Source organism: Gorilla gorilla, chromosome 11, assembly GCF_029281585.2.
Source record: "Gorilla gorilla gorilla isolate KB3781 chromosome 11, NHGRI_mGorGor1-v2.1_pri, whole genome shotgun sequence".
NCBI classification, from domain to species: Eukaryota; Metazoa; Chordata; class Mammalia; order Primates; family Hominidae; genus Gorilla; species Gorilla gorilla.
The window spans coordinates 74,349,256-74,369,947 of record NC_073235.2 but is presented as its reverse complement, the minus strand read 5'-3'; the positions used below and the strand labels follow the sequence as shown (position 1 = coordinate 74,369,947).

At 39.5% G+C, this 20,692-nt stretch overlaps 1 protein-coding gene and 1 non-coding gene across 4 annotated transcripts in view; both read left to right on the top strand.

The window, feature by feature from the left end:
* SLC25A12 (solute carrier family 25 member 12) overlaps positions 1-20,692 on the top strand; it is a 221,486-nt gene that overhangs the window by 130,775 nt on the left and 70,019 nt on the right. For all 3 annotated transcript variants that reach the window (XM_055379156.2, XM_031008529.2, XM_031008528.3), the window contains exons 3-4: positions 6,971-7,113; positions 17,886-18,001. In XM_055379156.2, the coding sequence (XP_055235131.1) occupies positions 6,971-7,113; positions 17,886-18,001 (259 nt within the window). The remainder of the gene's footprint in view (positions 1-6,970; positions 7,114-17,885; positions 18,002-20,692) is intronic.
* Positions 17,164-17,269, top strand: LOC115933834 (U6 spliceosomal RNA). The gene has a single exon (XR_004069683.1). It is a non-coding gene; the product is annotated as a U6 spliceosomal RNA (small nuclear RNA).

The following is a 20,692-nucleotide window of genomic DNA, read 5'->3' as shown; positions in this document are numbered from 1 at the left end:
TAGCTGGGACTACAGGCGCTCGCCACCACACCCAGCTAATTTTTTGTATTTTTAGTAGAGACGGGGTTTCACCATGTTAGCCAGGATGGTCTCCATCTCTTGACGTCGTGATCCACCTGCCTCTGCCTCCCAAAGTGCTGAGATAACCGGCGTGAGCCACCGCGCCCGGCCCCCATGTGCAGGTTTCTTACAAAGGTATGTTGTGTGTTGCTGAGGTTTGGGCTTCTGTTGATCCTGTCATCCAGATAGTGAACATGGTACCAAACAGGAATTTTTTCACCCCTTGCCCTTTCTCTCTCTCCCTGCTCTAATAGTCCCCAGTATCTATTGTTCCTGTCTTTATGTCCATGTGTACCTGTAACAGGTAGAGAGTCCTGACTGCAAGTTGTCCAGGTTCTTGGCATTTTGAACAGAGTTGGACAAAACGCCCAGCAAAGCAAGGAAAGAATGAAGCAATGAAAGAACGAAAGCAGGAATTTATGGAAAATGAAAGTACACTCCACAGTGTGGGAGCCAATGAGCAGCGGATTAAGGGCCTGGATACAGAATCTTCTCAGGTCCAAATACTTCCTAGAGGTTCCCCATTGGCCACTTGGTGCTTACCTCATGTAAATGAAGTGGTGGCCCGCAATTGGTCTGATTGGTTGCGGAAAGCAACCTATCAGAGGCTGAAGTGAAGTTATAAAGGTCACACTCCCGTACAAACATCTGATTGGTTGCAGAAAGCAACCAATCAGAGGCTAAGGGAAAGTTGCAACGTTGTACTTCTATGCAAACGAAGAGTCTGCCTGCAGTCAGTCTGATTGCGAACAGCCAATTTCCCATCTGCCGTGGAGAAAAGGGGGTTTGCAAAGGGAGTAGCCTCTGGTCCTTTTGTTACTTAGGTGTGGAAAGTTAGGGTTTTCCTTTCAATTTAGTTCTAGGAAGTTGGTGTGAAACGGCCTCCAGACCCTGTTCTCCTGCCTCATACCCAATATTTAATTCCCACTTTTAAAAGAGAACATGTGATATTTGATTTTCTGTTTCTGCATTAATTCTGCTTAGGATAATGACCTCCAGCTGCATCCACATTGTTGCAAAGGACATGATTTCAGTCTTTTTTATGGCTGCATAGTATTCTATGAAGTAGATGCCATACAGAGTGCTTGTATTGTGTGTTTGTGTTTTCTATTTAGTGGTTGTAGTCCTGGAGGTCAAATTCAGATATTAGAGAATAGACACCTCTGTGGCAAAAAGAACAATTGTTGCCAAATTTTCTTAATACAAAATCTCTGAAATGTTTTCATGTGCTCCCCCCTCTTTTATCATCTGTTAATGAAACAAAGAAGCAACACAAGCAGTTGTGAAGAGCGAGAACAAAGATCACCATAATCCCATTTCTAGTATTTTCTTTTTTTAAATTTGAGATGGAGTTCTGCTCTTGTCACCCAGGCTGGAGTGCATTGGTGCAATCTCGGCTCACTGCAACCTCTGCCTCCCGGGTTCAAGAGGTTCTCTTGTCTCAGCCTCCCGAGTAGCTGGGATTACAGGCACCTGCCACCACGCCCAACTAATTATTATTATTTTTTTGAGACAGAATTTTACTCTTGTTTCCCAGGCTGGAGTGTAATGGTGCGATCTCGGCTTACCGCAACCTCCGCCTCCTGGGTTCAAGCGACTCTCCTGCCTCAGCCTTCCAAGTAGCTGGGATTATAGGCATGTGCCACCACACCCGGCTAATTTTGTATTTTTAGTAGAGATGGGGTTTCTCCATGTTGGTCAGGCTGGTCTCGAACTCCCGACCTCAGGTGATCCCCCTACCTCAGCCTCCCAAAGTGCTGGGATTACAGGCTTGAGCCACCACGCCTGGCCAGGATTCGAGCATTTTTATGATTATATATAATGTATACTTGTGTGTATGTACCTATATATTGCTAAATTTCTTTTCAAAAGGACTGAATTCGACAAAAGCAAGATGTATAGGACGGTATAAATAGTATGCTATCATTTACGTAAAAAAGAGAAATGGTGAGAATTTCATATATACACACATATATTTGGGTGTATATATATTAACATTATGTATATAATTTACTTGTTTATGGATAAAACGTCTCTAGAAGGATACATAAGAAATCGATTGCCTCTGGGGTGGGTAATTGAGTGATTGGGAACAGAAGTAGGAGGAAGACTTTTCACTGTATATTCTTTGGTACCTTCTGAATTTTGAATGGTATGAATGTAATACTATTAAAATAATAAAAAGCCATTAGCAATAGGTAAAAGTACCCACTGTCTTCTTTTTCATGCCCACTGTGTTGGTTCAGGCCTCAAGCTGTTTCACCTGTATCTTTTATTTATTTATTTTTTTGAGATGGAGTCTTGCTCTGTCGCCCAGCCTGGAGTGCAGTGGTGCTATCTTGGCTCACTGCAACCTCCGCCTCCCAGGTTCAAGCAATTCTCTTACCTCAGCCTCACCAGTAGTTGGGTCTACAGGTGCGTGCCACCACACCTAGCTAATTTTTTGTATTTTTAGTAGAGATGGGGTTTCACCGTGTTAGCCAGGATGGCCTCGATCTCCTGACCTCGTGATCTGCCTGCCTCAGCCTCCCAAAGTGCTGGGATTGCAGGTCTGAGCCACTGCATCCGGCCCTCACCTGTATCTTTGTAATAGCCACTTACCAGTCTCCCTGTTCGAAGTTAGTTCCTCTCTCCTCCACTCACCTTTTATGTTGCCATCAAGGATAGCACAGATCAGGTATGTCTCTCCTTTCTTCTTAAACTTTTAGTAGTATCCCACGGCTTGCAGAATAAAGTTCAGACTCTTCTGTTTAACATTCAAAGTCTTCTACCATTTGGTTTCAAAGTGCCTTTTCTACTACATGTATTTGTATACGCTCTCTTTATTACCATTTCTCTCTCCAACTAAGCCTTCTCGCAGAAAAGAAAAAAAAGGGGGGGTATTTTTTGTTTCACCTTTGTTCACATTAGTTTTTTGTGTTTTTGTTTTGTTTTGTTTTTGTTTTTAGCTTGAAATACCCATTCTCTCCACCTGCAATTGAAATTGGATTTAACTTTTAAGGTCCATTCCAAGTGTTGCCTTTCTCCCTCCGTTCCCTGGCCCCATCCCACCAGTCCTAAGAATGAATCACTCCTTTTTGGTTCCCATAGTATATTTCTCATACCATTGTTTGCAACCCATATTCTAGTTACTGGTGGACGGAACTAGTAACAGGAACTAGTAATTGACTAGTAACTAACTTGTCAGTCTCCTTACATTCTGTTTTTAGACTTCCTTGTATCCATCCTTCTTTCCAGTTGCAGCGGTCTTCCTCATATTGTGCCTTTCCTCACTCCTGCCTATTCTTAACTCTAGTGGTTTTGTGATCTTGGTGGAACATGTCCAATTATCTCGTACATATTAAGAATGAGGAAGAAAAGCAATTGACAGGAATTGATGGAATCTACTTACTATTAGTGTAAATATCTTACAGTTTGTTTTTTCTTTATCCTATGTTTATATACTTATAGTTTTGAAACTTATTGTTTTCTTTATCCTGTGTTTATATATTTATTGTTTTGAAATTTCAAAGATTATTTTGTCTTCATTGTATAAGTGTGTGAAATATCTAGAGGCCTGGGAGGACAATAAACTTGTCTAGGGACTCACAAAGGGTTAGTGGTAGAGCCAAGGTTTAAACCCAAAACCCCTTCAAGAATGGCTTTTATAGTCACGTGTAGAGAACATGACTTTATTTTGGGGTGATATTTCTTGAATGCTTTTGGTAGCACCAATTAGTTAAAAAAAAAAGTCCACATTGGGCTGCGTCTTTTTATTTTTGTTCTATAGCACAAGTCATCAAGCAACCCCTGGGCTACTTTTTTTTTTGAGACAGGGTCTTGCTCTGTCTCCCAAGCTGGAGTGCAGTGGTGCAATCTTGGCTCACTGCAACCTCCGCCTCCCAGGTTCAAGTGATTCTCCCACCTCTCAAATGCTTTGAATGCTAAACAGAAGAGTCTGAACTTTATTCTGCAAGCCATGGAACAATACTAAAAGTTTTAGAAGAAAGGAGAGACATAATCTGATCTGTGCTATTCCTGATGGCAACATGGAAGGTGAGTGGAGGAGAGAGGAACTAACTTGGGACAGGGAAACTAGGAAGTGGCTATTACAAAGATACAGGTGAAGGCCCGGCACGGTGGCTCACACCTGTAATCCCGGCACTTTGGGAGGCTGAGGCAGGTGGATCACGAGGTCAGGAGATCGAGACCATCCTGGCCTAACACGGTGAAACCCGTCTCCACTAAAAATACAAATTCAAGTGATTCTCCCATTCCTCTCAGTCTCCCAAGTAGATGCGACTAAAGGCGCATACCACCATGCTTGGCTAATTTTTGTATTTTTAGTAGAGATGGCATTTCACCATGTTGTTCAGGCTGGTCTCGAACTCTTGACTTCAAGTGATCTGGCCGCCTTGGCATCCCAAAGTGTTGGGATTACAGGTGTGAGCCACTGCACCTGGCCACTGAGTTACTTCTTATGCAGGCTGATATAGCACTTGTGGTGGTAGTCTCTGTGGCTTTTTTTGTTTGTTTTTTGTTCTTTTGGACAGGGTCTTGCTCTGTCACTCAGACTGGAGTGTGGTGGCACAATCATGGCTCACTGTAGTCTCGACCTCCCAAGTTCCAGTGATCCTCCCTCCTCAGCATCCTGCATAGCTGGGACTACAGGTGTGCACCACCATGCCCAGCTACTTTTCTAATTTTTGTAGAGACCTGGTCTCTCCATGTTGCCCAGGCTGGAACTCCTGAGCTCAAGAGATCCTCCTGCCTTGGCCTCCCAAAGTACTGGGATTACATGTGTGAGCCACTGTGCCTGGCCTAACTCTTTTCTTATTGAAAGAACAGGTGGCTTTGTTTAGTCAGATCCACAAATGGAGATGTTTGCGATACTTGACCAGAAAGCAAACCAACAATCATTTGCCCTGATTCTTCTTCCCCGTCTTGTTTCCCAGAAGCAACCACTTGTAACTCTTTTAGCTATTTCATTTGGTATTTCCCTTCACATTTCTATATTGATATTTCTAGACATTTTTGACTTTCTGTTATAGTAGCTGAGGTCTTAGCTTCCTTGTACTACTTCCTCTCACATTCCTGTCAGTATATTTATAATTTTTTTTTTTTTTTGAGACAGGGTCTTGCTCTGTTGCCCAGGCTGGAGTACAGTGGCATGATCACTGCTCACTGCAACCTCCACCTCCCAGGCTCAAGCAATCCTCCCAGCCCAGCCTCCTGAGTAGTTAGGACTATAGGCACGTGACATCATGCCCAGCTAATTTGTGTATTTTTGTAGAGACGGGGTTTTGCCATGTTGCCCAGGCTGGTCTTGAACTCCTGGGCTCAAGCAGTTGCCCGCCTTGGCCTCCCCAAGTGCTGGAATTACAGGTGTGAGCCACTGCACCTGTCCTATTTATAATTTTTATTAAATTAACATTTGATATCTATATTATTATGACTATAAATACTGTTTATTTTGAGCCAAGTCATGGATTATGATATTTTCTATTTTTGTACAATAAAAGTAATTTCTCATAGTTAAAAATTACCAAACTTTTGATTTGCCTAGTTATTTGTGTACCTATTACCAATTCATTCATTTGCCAAATATTTACTGAGTGCCTACCATAAGCCAGGCATCATTCTTGGTGTTTGGGATATATTAGTAAACAAATTAGACAAAGATTCTTTCCCTTGTGACACATTCTAATTGGGAGATAGACAATAAACATAAGAAGTAGAATAAAAGTATGTTAGAAAGAGGTGCTGAGGGAAAAAAAAGCAGGACTGTTGAGGAGCATGATGCCCTTAATTCATGATTCTTTATATGTGACCTGGTTTTTCTCTCTGAAAACTTGTAGAATTTTCACTTCATTTGGATGTTCTGCAATTTAACGTTGATGGGCCAGGCCCTAGTGTAGATGTTCGCTTTAATTTTTCATGCTTGACATTTTGTGAGCCCTTGTATTCTTCAGTTCTGATCTTACTGCTTTGTTGGTTGACCGAAGTAACAGTCAATCTGATGCAACTCAAGGAGAAAGGCTTTGGTTGTTCATGTTTGGTCATCCCGTAGTATATAAAGCCCTTAAATTAATGAGTTTCTTTGATGCAGGTATTATTATTATTTTATTTAAAAAAATTATTGATGTAAAAAATTACTGATGTCAAAGAATATTTTAATTTATTTCCTATTTCCGGCTACTGGAACTTGGAATGATGAAAGGTCTTGTTTGTTATTCCTTTCTCATTCATTTCACTTCTAAGGTTTGGCAGATTACGTGTCTCCCTGGTGCTCTTGTAGACAGGAAGCCTCTGGGAGTCACTTTCAGGTCCTGGCTGCCCTTTCACTTTTCTTAGTCTTTTCATATCTTTTATCTTACCAATATATGTATTTTTAATTGAGATAAAATTCACATAACGTAAAATTCACCATTTAACCATTTTAAAGTATACAATTCAGTGTTTTTTTTAAAAGTGTATTTACCATGTTGTATGATGTTACCACTATCTAATTCCAGAACATTTTCATCATCCCCAAAGAGAAATCTGATACCCAGTAAGCAGTTAACTCCCATTCCCTCTCTCCTTTCAGCTCCTGGCAACCAATATTCTGCTTTCTGATTCTATGGTCTTGCCTATTGTGGACATGCCACTTAATAGTATCACATAATATATGGCCTTTAGTGTCTGTCTTCTTTCACTTATCATAATGTTTTCAAGGTTCCTACATGTTGTGCATGTATTAGTACTATAAAATGTTTTTAAATCAGGCTCTGAATATTTGATTTTTCGGTATCCAGAGAAAAATTCTGCATTTATTATCTTTATTTTGATTTTAATACTGGCCTTTAATTTACCTTTTCACAAAACATCTATTGGATATAAAATGATATTGGATAATTTTTCAGTATGCATTATTTATTTATTTTTTTAGTATGCCAGTACTGAGGTTGATGGAGAGCATTACATGACCCCAGAAGACTTTGTTCAGCGCTATCTTGGACTGTATAATGATCCAAATAGTAACCCAAAGATCGTGCAGCTCTTGGCAGGAGTAGCTGATCAAACCAAGGATGGGTAAGTATCTTCATGCATTTTCTGAAAACTAATGTTCTGAAATATATTGTTAAAATTTTAAAAAACCAGCTGGGCACGGTGGCTCATGCCTGTAATCCCAGCACTTTGGGAGGCTGAGGCGGGCGGATCACCTGAGGTCGGGAGTTTGAGACCAGCCTGACCAACATGGAGAAACCCTGTCTCTACTAAAAACACAAAATTAACTGGGCGTGGTGGCCCATGCCTGTAATCCCCAGCTACTCGGGAGGCTGAGGGAGGAGAATCGCTTGAATCCGGGAGATGGAGGTTGCGGTGCGCCGAGATCGAGCTGCTGCACTTCAGCCTGGGCAACAAGAGCGAAACTCTGTCTCAAAAAAAAAAAAAAAATTAAAAACCCACAAACTTACCTATGCGTATCTAGAATTTTAATATTAGTAAACATGTAATTAGTAATTACCAATTTGCTCATTAGTAATTAGAAAATATGTTTTTAAAATAAATATATTATTATTATATTTTTGGGTTACATAAATCATTATGAAAAGTGTATTCAGGCTGGGCGCGGTGGCTCACGCCTGTAATCCCAGCACTTTGGGAGGCCAGGTGGGTGGATCACGAGGTCAGGAGATCGAGACCATCCTGGCTAACACGGTGAAACCCCATCTCTACTAAAAAAATACAAAAATTAGCCAGACATGGTGATGGGCGCCTGTAGTCCCAGCTACTTGGGAGCCTGAGATAGGAGAATGACATGAACCCAGGAGGCAGAGCTTGCAGTGAGCCGAGATCGCACCACTGCACTCTAGCCTGGGCGACAGAGCGAGACTCCATCTCAGAAAAATGTATTAAAAAAAAATTTTGTTTGGAAAAATAATTGAAGCTTTATGTTGAAAAATATGAGGATGCCAGGCAAGTATTCCACTTTATAGGTCAAATTCTGAGCCAATAATTTTTAAACCACACTAACTGGAGATCCATGTTTTGTTTTGTTTTGGTCTACATTAAAAAAATATTTTATATATATATATAAAATATATATATTTTTTGAGATGGAGCCTTGCTCTGTTGGCCAGGCTGGAGTACAGTGGCATGATCTCAGCTCACTGCAGCCTCCACCTCCTGGGTTCAAGTGATTCTCCTGCCTCAGTCTCCCAAGTAGCTGGCATTACAGGTATGTGCCACCACACCTGGCTGATTTTTGTATTTTTAGGAGAGACAGGGTTTCACCATGTTGGCCAGGCTGATCTCGAACTCCTGACCTCAAGTGATCTGCCTGCCTCGGCCTCCCAAACTGCTGGGATTAGAGGTGTGAGCTACCATGCCCAGCCTTTAAAAATTGGTATATACTAGTTGTATAATTAAACTATATATTTTATTCAAAGTTTATAAAAATGGTGTTATTTACTGCGATTATCAAGGATACAGGCATTTCTTTTTTTCGAAAAAATATTTCACGGGAAAAGCCACATTTTATATGGAATAATCTGAGCAGAATGAGTTCCAAATAACCAAGTATATTTCTTCCATTCATTCAATAGGTATTGAGTGCCTGCTATGCCTCAGGTACTGTTCTTGGTGCTGGAATTATTAATATATCAGTGAAAAAGCCACAAAAAGATAATAAAAAAGTGAATTATGGTATGTTAGAAGGCTGTAAGTACTATGATGAAAAATAAATTAGGGGAGAGTTTAGGGAGTGATATTTATTAATTTATCTATTTATTTGGCAAACATTAATTGAACAGCCATTGTTTGTCAGGCACTGTTGGGCCTTACAAATACAAACATAAATTAAATGAGGCTTTTGGCCTTCAAAAGAAGGTAATAGCTTAGTGAGAAAGCAAATGACTAAACAAAGGAAAAAAGTAACACTTCTGAAATGAGGTGCTGTCATAGCTATATGAGAGGAATAGAGGGAACCCAAGAAAGCATGGTTAACTGTTTTGGGTGGTCAGGACAGCAGCACAGAAGAGGTAATGCTTGAGTGAAATCTGGCAGGATGAGTACAAGCTTGTTAGTAGTTGGATAAGTAGGGACGAGAATTCCAGGAAAGGGAACAGGAACGGCATGAAACATTAAGGGGCATGTGCGTGTGTGTGTGTGTGTGCTCACATTAGTGAATGGCAATGGAGGAGGGTTGTGTTGCAAGTACTTTGATGTGGCTGTGGCATTGCTTTGTTGCTGGGGTAGATGTAGTTGGAGTGGCTGAAGGCTTTTGACTCTGTCTTGCAGGTATTTTTAGCCTGGTAGTGTATGGGTGTGTGAAAACACAGAAATAACAAGGGGCATCTTGCTAGAGTGTCAGTTTACTCAACTCAGGGGAGAAAAGCAATCATTATTTGTATTAAAATCATATATGGCTGTGTTATGGAGTGAATGTAATAGTTGCATGAATTAGATAAAGAAAATTTTGGCTTGTTATGGCAGTTTCAGTCTACATCTCCAAGCCTCCAGGGCCTAGGCTCTTTCTCCTACCTGTTGAGGTGCTTATGTGACAAACTGAGAAACTAGGCAGTAAGTAGTCTAAAAATTATTTCCATTACCACAGATGTAAACAGATTTTAGAAATGGTGGGTTGGAATGGGACAAGACTCACATGCAATAGAATCAATTTAGGTAGCTATTGTAATAAAGTAGAAAGATTGGTGTCTAAGTTCTTTGAGTCCAGGATTAGTACTGTATTCAGTTTTATTGTCCCATAGAACCTTGCACAGTGTGTGAAATTTACTATGTGTTCAACAAATATTTGTTTTGGAAAGATTTTATATCATTTATAAATGGCAGGTATTGGGAAACTTGTATACATTTTAGGTCTACTCTCTCAAAATATATCAACTGATAAATCACTGTGGATCATTCAATCATAGGATCTTTCAATAATGATTAGACAATAAAGCAAATGAAAATTAATTATACCTATCATAAGTCCTTCATCAGAATTATTAAAGGTAACATATATATTTAGCTCTTTTAGAAATTATCAGAGTATTTATTGTTAGTAATTTGGTCTAAGACCTGATTTCAGAATATCCATATATTTTCAAATGTTTCCTTTTATGACCATCTGCTCTATTCTATCTCAGTAGTGTATCTTCTTTGAAGCTTCCTGTGGTTCTCCTAGGCTGAGTTGCATTGTTAAAGTAGGACATTTTCTTTTCTTTTCTTTTCTTTTTTTTTTTTTTGGTTGGAGACGGAGTCTCACTCTGACACCCAGGCTGGAGTGCAGTGGTGTGATCTCACCTCACTGCAACCACTGCCTTCCGGGTTCAAGTGATTCTCCTGCCTCAGCCTCCCAAGTAGCTGGGATTATAGGTGCATGCCACCATGCTCGGCTAATTTTTGTGTTTTTAGTAGAGATGAGGTTTCACCATTTGGCCAGGCTTGTTGTCTCGAACTCCTGACCTTGTGATCTGCCCGCCTCGGCCTCCCAAAGAGCTGGGATTGCAGGCATAAGCCACTGCACCCGGCCCATTTTTCTTCTTATAATCATCTTTTTAAAAAGATATTCTCTACTGGGCACAGTGGCTCACACCTGTAATCTCAGCACTTTGGGAGGCTGAGGCGGGAGGATGGCTTGAGGCCAGGAGTTTGAGACCAGCTTGGACAACATGGTGAAACCCCATCTCTACACAATTAAAGAAAAAAATTAGCCAGTTGTGGTGGTGTGTGCCTATAGCCTTAGCTACTTGGGAGAATGAGGCAGGAGGATTGTTTGAGCCCAAGTGTTTGTGGCTGCAGTGAGCTATAACTGAGCCACTGCACTCCAGCCTGAGGGGCAAAATGTGAGATTCTGTCTTAACGAAAAAGAAAAAAGATATTCTCTTTTCTCCCTCTTTCTGTTTTCTACCCCTTAACCCAGGGCAGTGATGAAATATTAGAATAGCTTACTTGGTACGTTGTTTCCTGCCCCAAAATGTGTTCCTTGGTTCTATCATAGTTTTTTGATGATGAGTCCTATAGATATGTTACGTGAAATAGCAACATATAATATTGCTTATAACCACTCAAGACCAAGTCTGAATGAGTGGAACTAGTATAGACAAGTTCAAGTGATTTGGTTAAGTGTGTGAGAAAAATTGGTCTAGGAGTGGTTGAAACACTCTCTTTTGTGCTCTGCAATCCTTCCCCCATGTTTTCCAGGATGTTAACTGTTCCTCTCTCTTGTTCCCCATCTCCTTTCTCCCAGTAGATAGTAAAATAAGTAGGAGTGTTTGGATATGGGTGCTTGCTGTAGAAAGCCATGTAACATACAAAACAGCATTATATATTATAAATAGCACAATCAGTTGTCTAAAAGTAAAAGCCATTAGCCAAGTATTATTTGTGGGATTGTGGCTTAAACTTTGAAGTTCTGGTGTATAATGAAAAGCAAAATGATTTTATGCATTTAATGCAGATCTCAGAGACTATAATTGTGTGATCTAATCTAAAATATTTAGACTGTTGCTTACTTGAAATTGTAACTTCTAGAACCATAGTTTCTATATTTAGTCCTAGTCAGAATTTTATCTGGAGGTTCTGTTCTCCTGTGATGTAGAAAACTGGTGTTCTTTTCTTCTACTTTTTTCCCCAAGTGTTTTCCTTTATGTTACACAGGCATATAGAGAAACCTTTTATGCAGAAATCTTGATTGTTTTAAAAATTATAAAATTAACATATTAATATTTTGTCATTTTATTAGTTCCTATTTACTAAATTAAAAAGGGGCTTCGTAGAAAATTTTTTAAAAACACACCAAATTCAGAAAATATATTTTTCAAAGTTATAAAATGAATACATGTTCTTTCTAAAAAGTCAGACAATGGGGTAATACGGTAAAGAGTGAAAGTACCTCCTTATCCCCATTACAAGGAAAACTAATAGAGTGTGAACTAATGAGTAGTTTCTTCACTCAACAGTTAGTAGCTTGTGGTTTGCATATATTCTATTAAAGTCTTGATTGGGCCCTTCTAGCAATAAAGGAATCCATGGCAGGATAAAGGGAAAAGGAGCCTTAAAAATATTCTGGAGCCAGGCATGGTGGTTCACACCTATGATCCAAGCACTTTGGGAGGCCAAGGCAGGAGGATCTCCTGAGGCTAGGAGTTCAAAACCAACCGGGGTAACATAGCAAAACCCCGTCTATACAAAAACATTTAAAAATTAACCGAGCATCCTGGTGCTTGTCTGTAGTCCCAGCTACTCAGGAGGCTGAGACAGGAGGATCACTTGAACCCAGGAGTTCTAGGTTACAGTGAGCTCTGATTGCACCATTGCTCTCCAGCTGGGAGACAGATTGAGACCTTGTTTCTTAAAATAAATAAATAAATAAATAAATAAAATTCTGGAACATGCTTGCTTTATGTTAGCATTGCAGACTATTTCTTGCTTTCAGAAAAATATTGTTGCATTATAATGCAGTAAGTATATAATGACTGTGGGCTTAAAATAGAGGAGAGTATCAGAGAGACTGTCAAGTGGCCTATTTTTCTCTCATTCCTCCCAACATTTTATTATGAAAATTTTCAAACATTCAAGAAAGTTGAAAGAATTTTATAGTGAACACCCATATATCTACCACCTAGACTACCACATAGATTATTATTATTATTTTATTTTTTATTTTTATTTTTATTATTATTATTTTTGAGACAGGATCCCACTCTGTTGCCCAGGCTGGAATGCAGTGGTGTGATCATGGCTTACTGCAGCCTCGACTTCCTGAGCTCAAATGATCCTCCTACCTCAGCCTCCCGAATAGTTGGGACCACAGGCGCCTGCCTCATGCACAGCTAATTTTTATTTATTTTGGTATTTTTTGTAGCGATAGGGTCTTTCTATGTTGCTTAGGCTGGTCTTGAACTTTTGGGCTTAAGCAATCCTCCCCCTTTGGCCTTCCCAAGTGCTGGGATTACAGGCGTGAGCCACTGTACCTGGCCAGATTCTACCATTAACATCTGACTATTCTTGCTTTTTCATATATCCATCCATCCCTCTATCCTTCCATCAATCCATCTTATTTTTTTATACATTTCAGAGTAAAGTGCAGACATTGATATAGTTCTTAAATATTTTAGCATGCACATTATTTACTAGTGTTTTTTGTTTTGAGGGTTTTTTTTTGTTGTTGTTTGTTTTGAGACAGAGTGTATCTCTGTTACTCAGGGTGGAGTGCAGTGGCCTGATCTTGGCTCACTGCAACCTCCACCTCCCGGGTTCAAGCAATTCTCATACCTCAGCCACCCAAATAGCTGGGATTACAGGCATGTGCCACTATGCCAGGCTAATTTTTTTTTGTATTTTTAGTAGAGATGGGGTTTCACCATGTTGGCCAGGCTGGTCTCAAACTCCTGACCTCAAGTGATCCACTGACCTCAAGTGATCCACCCGCCTCAGCCTCCCGAAGTGCCAGGATTACAGGTGTGAGTCACCACGTCCAGCCTTTGAGTGTTTTTCTTTAAATGTAAGACTCGCACATAGTAAGAAAATGTAAATCTCAAAAGTGTATTTGCTGAGCTTTGACAAATGTATGCACCTAGGTAACCTCAAGTGACTTTTTTTATCATGTTAAAATATACATAACATAACATTTACCATTTTAATCATTTTTAAGTGGACAGTTCAGTGGCTTTAAGTGCATTCACACTGTTAGGCAACTATTATCATATCCAAGGCCAGGCGCAGTGGCTCATGGCTGTAATCCCAGCACTCTGGGAGGTCGAGGCGGGCGGATCACCTGAGGTTAGGAGTTCAAAATCAGCCATGGCTAACATGGTGAAACCCTGTCTCTACTAAAAATACAAAAATTAGCCTGGTGTGGTGGCACGCACCTGTAATCCCAGCTACTCAGGAGGCTGAGGCAGGAGAATTGCTTGAATCCAGGAGGTGGAGGCGGAGGTTGCAGTGGGCCGAGATCATGCCATTGCACTCCAGCTGGGGCAACAAGAGCAAAACTCCGTCTCAAAAAAAAAAAAAAAAATTGTTGTATCCATTTGCAGAACGTTTTTATCATTCCATACTGAAACCCCATGCAGATTACATAATGACTCCCCATTCTCTTTCCTTCCACTCCAACCAGCCCCTGATAACCAGTACTCCACTTATTGCTACTATTTTAGCTATCTCACATAGGTGGAACAATATAATATTTGTCCTTTTGTGTCTGCCTTATTTCATTTAGCATAATGTTTTCAAGGCACATCTATATTACAGCATATGTCAGAATTTCATTGCTTTTTAAGGCTGAATAATGTACTCAGTTGATTTATTTTTTATTTATTTATTTTTTAGAGATAGAGTCTCACTCTGTCACCCAGGCTGAAATGCAGTGGCACAATCACAGCTCATTGCAGCCTCGAACTTGTGGGCTCAAGCAATCCTCTTGCCCTGGCCTCCTGAGTAGCTAGGACTACAGGCATGTGTCACCATAACAGGCTGATTTTTGACTAATTTTTAAGTTGTTGGTGCTTTTGTGTATTTTCATGATACATCTGAATGTATATCTTGTGATATATCTGAATATATCTGAAGGTAACTGAGTATTGAGGGATGGCTGAGTATTACCCCAATAGCTTCTTATAATAGTGGTCTACTTACTAATGCTAGATACTCTTTCTGGTTTTCAACTATAGCTTTAAAATTGGGAAAGGGTTAGGAGATATACAGTAATGGAAGAATACCAAATTGAAGACAGGAGTTAGGAGTCTTTAAGTAGACTCACTGATTTGCTGAATGTCTTTGAGGAAGATCACTTAACGTTTGCCTTTCTAAGGGTCCTTCTGGCTCCAAAGTTGCATGAATATATGATTTGCCTTTTTGAATATGCTGACAGACAAAATGTAGATATTTAGTAAATTCCATAGACTTTCTATTTTAAACAAAGGGCTACTTAATTGGAAACCTATGTGACAAGAGTCTCAAATCCACAAGGACAGTGTGGTCTGTAGATAGATAACTGATGAGCCCTGTTTGGTTGCTTTTCTGAAGGAGAAAGACTGCTTGTCTTCAAGGGGCTGGTGCTACTTGGGACCAGAAACCTAGTGTTGTTCACACTTGCAGTTTATCAAAATAAACCAGAAAAACTGAGTATTTATGGGAAATCTTGTGATTTCTTAATGTCAACTAATGCAACTAAAAAACAGTACTTTGCATGCCAAAGAAAACACATCTTTGGACCAAATTCAGTCTGCCAGCTGATAGTTTGTGACCTTTGCTAGTTAAGGAAGAAGTTTTTGGCCTCTTCTCATAAATATGGAAGGTTTTACTACTGAGCATGAAATTTGTTTTAAAGCTATGTATTCTGTATTTCAGGGTAGGTGTATTTTTTATGTCTTGATGCTATTTTGTAGAAACCAATATGTTATGCCTTTTTAAAGAAAACCCATAATCAGCCTATTTTTTATTTTTAAAATTATTGGTCAGTCTGTTTTTTTCTTCCTCAAACAGAAATTGCATGAAAGATACACTATAGAAAATCCTTGTATCAATTAACACATTTTGAAATATATAGAGTAATTAACATTGGACAATCAAGGAAAGATTAGTTTCATAGGAAAATACTTCATTGAAGACCAGTCTGCAGATCTGTATGCATATGAGACACATTTTTATAATGCTGTTACTTGGACACTCACTACTAATGAGCAGCAAGATGGTATGGAATCTTTGTAGCAAGCTTGCTATGAAAGATCTAGTATATGCTGGCTTTGTAAGGTCACTGAAGGCAATTTCTGTGTAGTTTTGACCACTGGTTAATTTTATAACCTTGAGTATAATAGGACTCATTAAGTTCTAGAAACCCAACATATGAGTTTCCCCAACTTTTTGTTAAGTTTTGTTTTGTTTTGTTTTGTTTTGAAATGGGTCTCACTCTGTTACCAAGGCTGGAGTGCAGTGGCTATTCACAGGCACCAGCATTGCATACTACAGCCTTGAACTCCTGGGCTCAAGTGATCCTCATGCCTCATCCTTTTGAGTAGCTGGGACTACAGGTGCATGACATTGCACCTGGCTCCCACCTTTTTTTGTTTTGATTTTTCCTTTTAACATTTTTATTTAAAAAAAATTTTTTTTAAAACAGGGTCTGGCTCTGTTACCCAGGCTGGAGTACAGTGGCACAATCTTGGCTCACTGCAACCTCTGCCTCCTGGGCTTAAACTGTCCTCCCACTTCAGCCTCCCAAGTAGCTGGTACTACAGGTGCACACCACCACACCTGGCTAATTTTTGTATTTTTTGTAGAGATGGGGGTTTCACCATATTGCCTAAGCTGCTCTTGAACTCCTGAGCTCAACTGATCTGCCTGCCTCAGCCTCCCAAAGTGCTGGCATTACAGGCGTGAGCTACTGTGCCCTGCCTCTAAAAGTTTTATTTTAATTTAATTAATTTATTTATTGAGACAGAGTCTGGTCTGCCGCCCAGGCTGGAGTGCGGTAGCATGATCATGGCTTATTACAGCCTCTACTTCCTGGGCTCAAGCAATCCTCCCACCTCAGCCTCCTGAGTTGTTGGGATTACAGGTGTGTGCCACCATGCCCAGCTAATTTTTTATTTTTACTTTTTGTAGAGGTGGAGTCTCCCTATGTTGCCCAGGTTGGTCTTAAACTCCTGGACTCAAGCAATCCTCCTGCCTCAGCCTCCCAAAGTGCTGGGATTATAGATGTGAGCCACTGTGCCTGGCCAAAATTTTTATTAGTGATATTTCAAACATGTATAACACAGAGAATAATGTAAATTCTATGAACTCATCACCTACTTTTAATCATTACCAAAATAATTATTTCGTTTATACCTCCATCTCTTCTCCATCCTCTGGATTATTTTGAAGCAAATTCTAGATGATGTATTTCATTTGTAAGTGTCTCACTGTGTATCTCTAAAAAATAATGCTTAACAACAACCAAAAAAACCTCCTAAAAACATTGATTTCTTAATATCATCAAGCATTTGTATTATATTGGTATTTCCATTTCCCGGATTATCTTATAAATTAAAAAACTTTTTTTTTTTACTTTGTTTAAATTGGAATCCAAATAAGGATGTATATTGTGATTCATTGTTATATCTCTTAGGTTTTTTAAGATTGAGATTCCCTGTGCTTGCCTCAGCAGCACATATAATAAAATTGGAATGATACAGAGATTAGCATGGCCCCTTAAAAAAAAAGAAGAATCCTCTTCATAGCTTCATTAAAAATTATTTTTCTGCAACTATGGAATGTTTCTTCTGTCATTTCCTACAGTCTGCATTTATGTGGTGGTAGTGAACATGTTCCTTTGTTCGTTGTATTTTCTGTAAATTAATGAATAGTTCTAGAGCAGTGGTTCTCAACAGGGGTGATTTTGCTCTCCAGGGTATATTTGGCAATGTCTGGAGACATTTTTGCTGGTCACAACTTGGGGATGCTATTGGCATCTAGTGGGTAGAGGCCAGGGATGCTGCTAAACATGCTACAAAGCACAGGAAACCCCCACAACAAAGAATTATCCAACTTAAAATGTCACCAGTACTGAGGTTGAGAAACTGATCCAGAGACTTGATCAGATTCAGGTTTAATTATATTTTGCCTGGTTCTCTCTCTTCATGATGTTAGGAGCTATTGATTATTGCCCAGTTTCATTGATTTTCTAGGGGCTTACAAAAGGGTGATATTCTAATTCTCCTTTCCTTCCTTATCTGAAGTACCTCTATAAAAACAAACTACCCTTTATCAATTATTTGGTTACCCTGAGCTACAGTTTATATAGTAAAGGCAGATTAAATGCCTGATGCTTTCCCTTTCTTCACCAGCCAATGACGTTTTATATTTTATTCCAGGTTGATCTCCTATCAAGAGTTTTTGGCATTTGAATCTGTTTTATGTGCTCCAGATTCCATGTTCATAGTGGCTTTCCAGTTGTTTGACAAGAGTGGAAATGGAGAGGTGACATTTGGTAAGGGAAAAAGAAGATTATAAGTGATAAGTTAATGATGCTGGTCCAGTCTTCAATTGCTGAATCTAGTAACTAAATATAGATCACTGCTTATTTGGGACCTGACCCATAATTGAATTTCCTAAAAGGATTTATGCAGATAATGATGGCTTTATTTTTTCAAAGCATTAAACTGTTGCCAAAGATGAAGAAGTGTAGTAATGCTGTTGCTTTAGCTCATTGAGTCACTGACACTTTCACATTCCTAAAATAAATGGTGTGAGATTTTCTTGTTCTGGGCCAGCCTGGGCAAAATTCCTCACAAGGTAGATTTTGAACAACATGAAACAATTTTCTCATTCTTTAAGTGATTTTTAGATAGGGAGTTCAGAGCTTCTCTTGTAGCATCCTTGGAAAATTGCTACTATGTCATTGTAACACCAAAAATGGAACTGAAGGAGGATATCAAGGCAAAATTAGTTAGTGTTCTCTGAACCTGAATTTTAGATTTCAGTTTTAGGAAAGAGGCTAGAATATTAAAATTGCCATCTGACATGAATGTAGAAATTTATTTAAATCCTCTAGTAGACACAAAATCTAACACATTGTTGATGTTTCACAGGTGTATACACTAGGATTTTTATTTGTAACCATATATTAAAGACACTTTTTTACAGAAATTAGTGTATGTTTAGTAAAAGTATTGGCTAATTTTTCTTGCAACAATTTTTTCAATAAAAGCCATGTAGTAGTTCAAGGACCTTGAGCACTGCCCCCACCTTTTTAAAGATTGCCACTGTTTTTGTTGTGGCAAAAAACACAAGATAAAATGTACTACTATCTTAATGATTTTAAATGTACAGTTTAGTAGTATTAAGTATATCCACAACGTTGTGAAAGAGATCTCCAGAAATTTCTCATCTTGCAAAATTAAACTTAAGCCCCCTTTTATAGTGTGAATTGGCATGGATATTTGTAGAAACACCCTTGAAAATCAGGCTTTCCCTGAGCTATGGCATTAAACACTTATTCACTATTGTGTTTGAGTTATAAAATAGATGTCCTTTAGTTAAACTTGAAGGAAAAATTATCACTGCGATGGTCAAAGTGGTGAGAAAGTACAAGTCAGTCAATCAGAAGGACCAGTAGTGCCTTGGCTGTAATTTTGGTGGACACATTTTCTAGCTTGGCATTGATTGTTTTCTTCTTCCTTCTCCCCGTTGACTCAACTATCTTCTGTATGAGAAGACTTTCCAAAAAAATGCTATGCAGAGTTTTTTGTTTTGTTTTTTTGAGACGGAATCTTGCTCTGTCGCCCAGGCTGGATTGTAATGGCGTGATCTTGGCTCACTGCAACCTCTGCCTCCCGGGTTCAAGTGATTCTCCTGCCTCAGCCTCCCGAGTAGCTGGGATTACAGGCATGCGCCACCATGCCCAGCTAATTTTTGTATTCTTAGTGGAGATGGGGTTTTACCATGTTGGCCAGGCTGGTCTCGAACACTTGACCTCATGATCCGCCTGTCTCGGCCTCCCAAAGTGCTGGGATTACAGGCCTGAGCCACTGCGCCTGGCCTGCTATGCAGAGTTATTTAGATTTTTGCATATAAATCTTGGCATCCTCCTCCTTTGGAGCAAGCTTCGGCCATCTTGCCTCCTGAAGAATGTTGACTTTCCTCAGAAACACCTAGATTCTGTAGTTTAAGGCACAAAACCTCCATCATCTCATTCAGCATTAGCCATGCACTACTAGTAATGCTGCATTTTCTATTTTCAGTAGGTATCACACATGCTCACATATCTCACAAATGTGATGCAGAAATGCTTGGAAAGTAACTTGATTCGGATGTCTGAGTTAGTGACAGTGCCCTGTGCTTATATCCTGTGTGCATTAAGAATTAGATCTCACAGTCAAATTCTAATTTTTGTCCCTCTACCTTGATATCATGGTTCTTTGTGTCTCCTCCATTTAATTACTTTTCCCAGTTTCTATTATTATAAAATTAGTAACTCAAGCCACTTCATCCAACAGACTGTCAAGACCAACTTAATAATAAAGACACATGCCATTGTTGATAAATAGATTAAAATGAGTGTAGGAAGTAGCTAAGTTTATATATGCCTTATTTAATGTAAATGAAAGCTTGTAGTCATTAGATCTCAACTTTTAGTTTTTTTTTTTTTGGAGGTGGAGCCTCACTCTGTCACCCAGGCTGGAGTGCAGTGGTGTGATCTTGGCTCACTGCAAGCTCTGCCTCCTGGGTTCAAGCGATTCTCCTGCTTCAGCTTCCCGAGTACCTGGGATTACAGGCACCTGTCACCATGCCTCGCTAATTTTTGTATTTTTAGTAGAGACGGGGCTTCGCCCATGTTGGTTAGGCTGGCCAGTCTCAAACTCCTGACCTCAGGTGATCTGCCCACCTCGGCCTCCCAAAGTGCTGAGATTACAGGCGTGAGCCACTGCACCCAGCCAACTTTAGCTTTTTATAGGTCTTCTGTTTTTCTTTCAGACTATGATTTATGAATTAGAATTTTTAGAAATATAGTTAGGATTAAACACAAACCAGTTTTAGTTTTTACGGTACCAGGTATAAACTGAAGAACATATGAGCCCTCAAGAATCTTGCTTTCATTCTTTTCCTCCATAATCTAGAGATAGGAATATTATTATGGAATAACAAAAAGATGAAGCCAGGTGCAGTGCACATACCTGTA